Below are 8,657 nucleotides of genomic sequence, written 5' to 3' on the forward strand. Positions count from 1 at the left end.
CTATTTCTGTTTTGAGAAACAATTTCTGAACATAAAAATGTTCTTGGTAACTGTAAAAATTTATATTCCAAAAATAAAAATGCGTTTAGTAAACTTGTATAATTTTATTACTTTTTTAAAATTTTTCAATATTTTTATTATATTTTCCTTTTTTTTTTTTTTTTTTCTTTTTCTTTTATATCCTTCTTTCTCCTTTGTGGCTTGTTGCTGGCCACGATGGCAACCGATGATCAATTGGGCGAGGTCCAATGAGCTCGCTGGACCCTCACCAAGCCATTGTGAGGACCGACGAGCTCATTGGAGCGTCGCTAGGCCACCGCAAGCCTTGCCAAGCCACTAGCGAGGCTCAACCTTGCTCAGGCGGTGCAAGGTCAACCTCGCCCTGACTGGGAGGCTGAGCCTCATGCCAGCTGGCCACGGCGAGGCTCAGCGTCACCGAGGGCCGACAACGCTCCGGCAAGGTCGCCGACCCTCGTCAGTTGGTCACCGGCCATGGCCAAGGTTGGTGATCAGCTAAAAGGAATAAGAATGAAAGAAAAAGAAGAAGAAAAAGAAAAGAAGAAAAAAGAAGAGTTTTCTTGAAATTGTTCCCGAGAACAAGAATCAACTTTTTTTTTACTTTTTTTTTTTGGTGAAAGGTAAGAATATATTAATAACTATGGACAAACAAGGAACGGCGCCAACTTACACTCTGACCGCGCAGCAGGAAGAGTGGAAGGGAGTCGAAGGGAAACAAAGAAAGAAGAAAACGCCCACAACCCGAGCCGAGGCAAAACCAAACCTAGCAAATCTCTACTACCCACTTAAAAGCGTGACGAGAGAACTAGGATGGTACAAAGACAAGCATCAACAGTATCAAGCAAGCTACCAAGAAAAGACCGAGGGGTCGAAGCCCCAATTCCTTTGAAGTCTTCTATTTCTTGGGGTAGGAGGCACATTCTTGAAGGAGAGAACTCTGTCCTTGACAACTTTGATCAAATGATTTTGAGAGCCGACACGGAAATAGTTTCACCCCGAAAGATGATGCAATTTCTCTTCTTCCAAATTAGATAACACAGAGCTCCAAAAGAGAACCTAGCAATTTTGTGGAAGAAATCCTTACCCGATAAAAACTTTAGAGCCCACGTGGAGGTCTCGGTCCACGGTCTGATTCTCCAAGGTAGGTTGCACCTAGAAGCCCATAAATAAGCCAGGGTAGCAGGGGTTTGACAGTGAAAGAAAAGGTGATCAATAGAGTCCGGCTGAGTTGAGCAAAAGGCACAGACCGAGTAGTCAATCCTACCGTATGAAAGTAGGAGTGATTGAGTCAGTAGGCGCTTCTTGGCAATAAGCCATAATAGAAATTGATAACGCGGTGCCAAGGCATTATTTACTTTTTGTTTTCATTTACTTTTTTTTTACTTTTTGTTTTCATTTCTGGGAACAAACAAAAAATAAATATTTTGTTCTTAAGAACAAAAGTTTTACCAAACACATTTTTGTTCTTTTTTTGTTTCTCAGAACAAAAGAACAAAAAATTTTGTTCCGGAAAACAAAAACACTTTTTGCCAAACAGGGAGCGATTGGTCACTTGCTCACGTCTCTTGGTTGTTCATTGACGAGGAGTGATGTTCTACTAAACAGTCATCACCTTTGGCTATAAATAGCCTGATCTCCTTCTTAAATTGCCATTCGCTCTAAACTCCTTTCACAACCTCCAAATCCTCTTGCTATCATGGCGTCTCCTTCTTTAGCTTGTTCACGTCTTTTCTGCCAAGGCAATAGCTAAGTGGAAGCAACTCTACGAGTTGCTGTCTTTGTGGTTATGCTGCCATTGCTAAGAGTAGTGAGAATGAGAATGAAATGCGGAGGCTCCGTCCTGAAATAGACATTGCTCCGGTTGGTGGTTCCGAGCCCTATTTGCAATTCTTAATGTTGACGCGGAGGATGTATTTGGTAACGTTTTTGTTTCAGGAAACAATTTTTGAACAGAAATAGTTTTTTTTTTTTTATTTCTATTCTCAGCAACAATTTCTGAACATAAGAACGCGCTTGGTAACTGCAAAAAAAAATTATTCCAAGAATGAAAATATGTTTCATAAACTTGTATAATTTTATTGTTTCTTTTAATTTTTAAGATTTTTATTATATTTTTCCTTTTTTTTTTTTTCCTTTTTATGTTTTTCTTTTTTCCCTTTTCTTTTTATCCTTCTTTCTCCTTTGTGGTGGGTCGCCGGCCATGGTGGCGGCTAGTGACTGGCTCGGCAAGGTCCAACGAGCTCGTCAAACCCTTGCCAAGCCATTGCAAAGGCTGGCGAGCTCGCTAGAGCCTCGCTAGGCCACCGTGAGGCTCAATGGCCCAGACAAGCCTCACCAGGGCCATCGGCGAGGCCGAGCCTCACGCCGGCCGGCCACGGTGAGGCTCGGTGTCGCCAAGGGCTAGCGACGCTCTAGCAAGGTTGCCGACCCTTGTTGGCTGGTCGCCGGCCTTGGCCAAGGCCGGTGATCGGCCAAAAGGAAAAAGAATGAAAGAAAAAGAAGAAGAAACAAAAGAAGAAGAAACAAAAAAGAAGAAAAAAGAAGAGTTTCTCGGAATTGTTCTCGGAACAAGAAATAACTTTTTTCTACTTCTTGTTTCTGTTCCCAAAAACAAAAGTTTTACCAAACACGTTTCTATTCTTTTTTTATTCCCCGAAACAAAATAACATAAATTTTTGTTACGGGGAAATTAAACACTTATTGCCAAACAGGGGCTGTCACTTGCTCACGTCTCTTAGCTGTTAATTAGGGGTATCAAAAACCGAACCGAACCGAAAAATTTGATTTTTTTGGTTCAATTCAGTTTTCGATTCGATTCTCATTAAAAGCAAATATTTTTTTTATTGGTTTAGTTTTTATCGGCTAACCGAATCAAACTGAACCACGAACCGTTAAAATCCACAAACCGTTTTTATCTCTCCCGACTCTCGTCTCCTCCTCTCCTCTCGTGACTCGTCTTGGTTGGCAACGGCGACTGTGATTGCGACGGTGACGACGATGACGACAACTACTGCAATGACGACAGCGATAGGGACGGCGATTGTGACTGCGACGGCGACAATGACCAATTGAGGGACAGAGCCCCTTTCTTCTGCAAGTCTCTCGTTCGTCCCTCTTCCTTCTGTAACGGCGACGGCAACTAAGAAGAATTTGTAGCGGCCACGTGCCCAAGCATGTCCTGCGCAGGCAAGTCTCTAATCCCGTCTTCATTGCTCATCGCCATTTAATTTTATCCCGTGCTTGCGTGCCTACGCTTCCTCCTCTCGGGTTGAGGCGGAGAGGGTTTTTGCGGACATGGGCGATAAGAGGGATTGGTTTCCTAGAGTTTTATTATCACATGGAGTTTGAAGTGGTGGATAGGTTCGTTCATATGCTCGAGGATGGGTTTTTCCCTAATGATTATTGTTTTGTGGTGGTTGCTCGGGCTTGCTTGGTCCCAGAGAATGCATCGATTGGTCATACAGTTTTCGGGTTTATTATCAATAGCGGCTATCTTGATTCTGATGTGTGTGTTGGGTGTGCATTGATCGACATGTTTGCAAAGGGTAGTACTGATTTGGTTGCAGCTCGTAAGGTGTTTGAGAAAATGCCCGAGAGGAATGTGGTTGCTTGGACTTTGATGATGACGAGATGTACTCAGTTGGGTAGTCCGAAGAAAGCTGTTGATTTGTTTTTGGATATGCTGGTGAGTGGGCCTATGCCAGATAGATTTACACTCACGGCTGTTTTGTCTACACGATTATCGACCAAGGAAATCCTAAGACTGTTGCATATGTTTTACATGAGTCAACCTGTAGATATGTTATGTTTCCGATAGTTTCAATTAGACAAGTTTAGGAACCCCTCATGGATAAGGTCATAGGTTTGATGAGTAGAGTTTTTTACTGATGGAGTTGAGGTATAACTTCAGTCAGTATATTTACATTTGCTTTTCTGTTGGATACAGAGGAGGTGAAGTCCAAATGTCCGAGGATTACACATGCAGATCTATACCAGGTGAAAAGACTGTGTAAAGGATTGGTTCTTCTGTCTTACATAGTTGGCTCCCCAATTAGGCGGACAAAATCATTGTTGATATAACAAGCTTAGTTTGAAAAAGACTTCGAATTCTTGCCATGTAACTTTGATGTTTTTTGCCCTCCAGCATGCAACATCTTCAAAACTAATATGCATGCACGTAGTGAAGCCCTTAATTGGCATAACCCACAAATTCTCTATTTTCAGATGCTTTAGGAGCAAATCTTTATCTATCTTATTTTTAGTCCTCTGGGAATTTAGTTCTCAGTTGCTTATAGGGAATCTCCTCTGTCGAGTTCAACTGGTATTTTTCTTGGTTGTTTAGCAGTTGAATAATGTTATATTTTAGCTGATCAATTCTAGTGGTTACTATTAAAAATGGTCTATCAATTGCGAGTATTGATCATTATGAGTGAAATGCCTGTTTCAGCTGGCAGTTGTTGTTGCAGTAGAAATCACTGGAGGTCCCGCTATCGACTTTGTTCCCAGAAGAAAGGTACTCTGTTTTAGCTGTATGTGAGCAAGATAATTCGTACGAGTGCCTTATTCATTAAGTTTTTTTCTATCTGCAGGATTCAAGAGTTTCTCCAAATGAAGGAAGACTTCCAGACTAATTTAGATTATTTTGAGTTGAACAGAAAAAAAACGAAAACGGAAAAAAAAAAAAACAAATGCAAAAACTATAAACCAAAAGTTGAAAATCAAAAACTGAAAAATCGAACCAAACCAAACTATTGACACCCCTACCGTTAATTGACGAGAAGCAACGTTCTACTAAACAATCGTCACCTTTGGCTATAAATAGCCTGATCTCCTTCTTAAATTGCCATTCACTCTAAACTCCTTTCACAGCCTCCAAATCCTCTTGCTATCATGGCGTCTCCTTCTTTAGCTTGTTCACGTCTTTTCTGCCGAGGCGGTAGCTGAGTGAAAGCAACTCTACGAGTTGCTGTCTTTGTGGTTATGCTGCCATTGCTAAGAGCGGTGAGAATGAGAATGAAATACGGAGGCTCCTTCCTGAAATAGACATTGCTCTGGTTGGTGGTTCCGAGCCTTATTAGCAGTACGAGATTTTCAGTCTCGTGTTCTCTGAGGGTTTGGGGACCTACAAGCTCAATCTGGCCAAGATTGATGAAGAGAAAAGGACCAGGGAGAAGGTCTTGACCCTTAGTAGCCGCTCTGATTTCGCTTCCTTCACTGGCGATTGGCACCGGAAGGTGCTGCTTATGGCTGAGAAGCGGCTTGCTCACCTCCTGAAGGAGAAGACCCACCTGGCGAGTAAAGCTTGCTCGGCTAGAGGAGCGTGCTGCTAGCAAGGGTTCTCGCCTTCTCGTCAAGAAACAACTCGGTCTCACTAAGAGGCTGGCTGGCATAGGGCAAGAGATTTCCTCATTCGAGACTTCGACGTGCTTGGGAACATGAATAAACATTATTCTTTTCTTTTCTTCTTTTTCTTTTCTTCCTCTCTTTTTCCTAACTGGTCGTATGTTGACAATTGGCCAGACGAGGCCCAGCAACCTCGTCGAAACCTCGCCAACTCTTGGCAAGGTCGCCCAAGCTCATGAGCCACCGGCAAGGCTCCTGAGCCTCACTATGGCTAGGGAGGCTCAACCTCGTCCGGCTACGACAAGCTTCGTTGGCCATTGGCAAGGCTCGAGGGGGCCTCATTGGCCACTGGCGAGGCTTGGGGGGCCTGGGGGCCTTACTGTGGTTGAGCGAGGCTCCCTTAAGGCCAACAACGGCCAAAGGAAGGAGAAGAACAAAAAATGTAATGAAATTATTGATAAATTAAAAGAAATTGTAAGTCACAAAAATATATGAGGTTTGATGCATTTCTCACCTCAAAATATAAACGTTTTGTAATTATCAAATACGTTCAAATATTCAGAAGTTATTTTTAAAAATAGAAATTAAAAAAATTATTTTGAAAAAATTATTTTCCAAAATGCAAAAGTTAGTAAACTCAGATTTAACAACCCACCTGAAGAACCTCCTGTCTTCTTAGGAGTTGAAGTTGGAGGCGCTCGAGGCCGAACGTGATTAACTTTTTGACTTGGCCTTAGATGTGACATTTAGGTTATTGCTTAGTGGAACCTTGTGCCCTTGAGGACTTAGCTGTCATCACCGAGCTACCAAGCTCGCTACCGTACCACACCACCTCGTCACCGTGCCACACCAACATGCCACCTCGGTGCCACCTTGCCGCTATGTCACCACCAATCGCCACCTCACCCGTGCCACAGAGCCACCTCCTGCCTTTTCACCTAGCCGCCACCGCTCCACAGGCCGTTCAACGCCACCAAGCCGCACCGTTTTACTCCCATGCGGCGCGCCACCTTGCTGCCAAAATTTCCAAGCAAGCGGTGGAGGGGGAAAGAAACCAGTAAAATAAAAAAGCCAGCCGTCCCATTTGTTTTCATCCTCTCTTCCTTCCTCTCCGTGACACCCCCTCCATTCTGTCTCTTTCTTCTCCTTTCCGTGCGACTCCGTGGCCTCACATCGCTCAACCTCGCCGGCGACACACCCTCATTCAGCTAGCTGCTCGTGCCGCTCCCCGTCATCTCATCTGTGCCTCCTCAACTCATCTCAGATCGGCCGAAAGACAAGTTGCTAATTGGAACTCTCACGACTCCGCTAGACGACGCAAAGCGCACTTGGGAATTTAAGCCAGGTAGATGTCTTCTAACCTATGCTATGTGAATCAATTATTGCTAGGCGAGAATTGTTTTCTGCGGATTTCCGCGGATTAACGCTATTCCTATGCATATTCGAGCTGTTTGGTGATTTTCGGAAACATGCACGGCTGAATTTTTCTGAGTTCACGGTTCACGTGATTCTTGAAAATGTTGCTGAGGTGTCGGATGAGGAACTCCGAGCGTGCATGGGTGAATTGTGCAAAATTTTTTTGGATGAAACTTACTGGGTGTTGTAGAAGTCTATTCGAGTTACGGTTATAACCCACGAATTTGCAAATTTTATACCGACTTTTGTATTTCGAATGTTTGGGGCTTCCTTCACATTTTGTTCTATAACGTACTGTGATTATAGATTTTCGAAACTTTGAATTGTTCCTTTGAATTTTTTTTTTTTGGGTCGAAAGTAGGGCTTTCATTCATTCATTAAAACGAGCTTTACATGGAAAGGACAAGTTGGAATCAGAGCACAAAATATTCCAAAGGAGTTTTGGGTGGGGGTGTTTTGAGCTTCCATGTTGAGGTAAGGATTTTAAGGCGGAATGCTTTTGCAACCCAATATGTGGCTTGATTTGCTCCACTCATTTACATAGGTCAATTGGGCCAAAACCTGTTTACACTCCTGAATTAAGTCCTTCACAGCCCATGACTCCTCTACCCGGCCCAGAACAGATTCCACTAACATGCGGCAATCACTTTCACAAATTAAACTCTCTTTTTGTTCGTGTATTTTTCCCACGTGAGTTGCTTCCCTCTGTTTCAGCAGAAGTAGTCCATGGAGCAGAGCTAGGATTTCTGCGATTTCTGCCTGCAAGGATGAAGAGGCATGGATTTCTTTGACGAAGTCATCAATGATTACTTCGTTGGAATCTTGTAGAATACTAGCAATCGAGCTGGGCGATACACCTTCCACCCATGAACAATCAACATTTAGCTTTAGAGCTCAGTATTTCGGTGATGTCCAACTCGCAAGTGGGTTCGCCGTTGCTAACTTTTATTTTCTTGTACTCGGATTCCATTGATTAAAGCTTTGATTTCATGCTAGGGTGGTCTTGATTATGGCCTCTGGTTGTGGCTTCTTGTCAGGGAAGACCTGATTATTCCTGTTTTTCCATATCTGCCATAGCACCTCTGCCATTAGTCCTGCATCGGTGAGTGTAGCTTTGCTTAAAAATTCTACCAACCATTTATCCATTCTAGTAGCTATTCGTGTATTGGTGCTGAGGTTTAAGCGTGGATCTGACCATACGCTCTAGACTTTTTCACAGAAGAAGAATAAATGCTCGACTATCTCAGGTATTTGGAATAGAGAGGGCATACCAAGTTAGGTAAGATGCTTCTCTGATAGAGTTTTTCTTTTGTTGGTACAGCATCCTGACATAGGCTCCACAGAAAGATTTTCAATTGGGGGGGGGTGGGGGGGGTTGATAGGTGCCATATTCTTGTCCATAGGACTTGGGGTGGCTAGTATGAGGTCGATGCCCTATTACCGTCTTGTTGTGTGGATTTGGTGTACACGCTGTTATAACCGCTTTAATTGTGTAATTCTCATTCTTGTTTCCTGTCCAAATCAATTGATTTTCCTTTGGCTACATAACGATAGGTATAAACAGGATTTTATTTACAATTCTCTTTTCGAAAAGATGGTGCAACATCGATTCTTTCTACTCCTTTTTTCCTCGTCAATTAATTCAGCCACCATTTGAGGATATTCCTTGTTTTCGGGGCCTCCTAGCATGCCTTGTGGTAACTAGTGATCTTGACGAATATTAATGGATTTCCCATCTCCCACAACCCATCGTATTTATGGTTTGATGGCTTCCCATCCCATTCGGATGATGTGCCATCCCCAAGATGGTCTTTGACCTCTTTTTGCTTTCCATAAGTTTCCATTAGGGAAGTATATGCCTTTCAGTATCCTTCTCCATC

General features: G+C 43.1%; 1 protein-coding gene across 1 annotated transcript; it reads left to right on the forward strand.

Annotated features, from left to right (window-relative positions):
- Positions 1-3,355: 3,355 nt before the first annotated feature.
- Positions 3,356-5,348, forward strand: LOC120294399 (pentatricopeptide repeat-containing protein At3g49170, chloroplastic-like). The gene is made up of 3 exons (XM_039314463.1): positions 3,356-3,703; positions 4,466-4,531; positions 5,097-5,348. Exons 1-3 carry the CDS (start codon positions 3,356-3,358, stop codon positions 5,346-5,348), a joined length of 666 nt encoding a protein of 221 aa, XP_039170397.1.
- The last annotated feature ends 3,309 nt before the right edge of the window (positions 5,349-8,657 follow it).

This window comes from Eucalyptus grandis, chromosome 6 (assembly GCF_016545825.1).
Source record: "Eucalyptus grandis isolate ANBG69807.140 chromosome 6, ASM1654582v1, whole genome shotgun sequence".
Taxonomy (NCBI): Eukaryota; Viridiplantae; Streptophyta; class Magnoliopsida; order Myrtales; family Myrtaceae; genus Eucalyptus; species Eucalyptus grandis.

Excerpts from the sequence above, each read along its gene's own strand:
- LOC120294399 (XM_039314463.1), top strand. The coding sequence starts at position 3,356 with ATGGAGTTTGAAGTGGTGGATAGGTTCGTTCATATGCTCGAGGATGGG. Across the intron at positions 3,704-4,465 it reads ATTTGTTTTTGGATATGCTG|CTGGCAGTTGTTGTTGCAGT; the intron begins GTGAGTGGGCCT and ends TGCCTGTTTCAG. Across the intron at positions 4,532-5,096 it reads ACTTTGTTCCCAGAAGAAAG|CAGTACGAGATTTTCAGTCT; the intron begins GTACTCTGTTTT and ends GAGCCTTATTAG.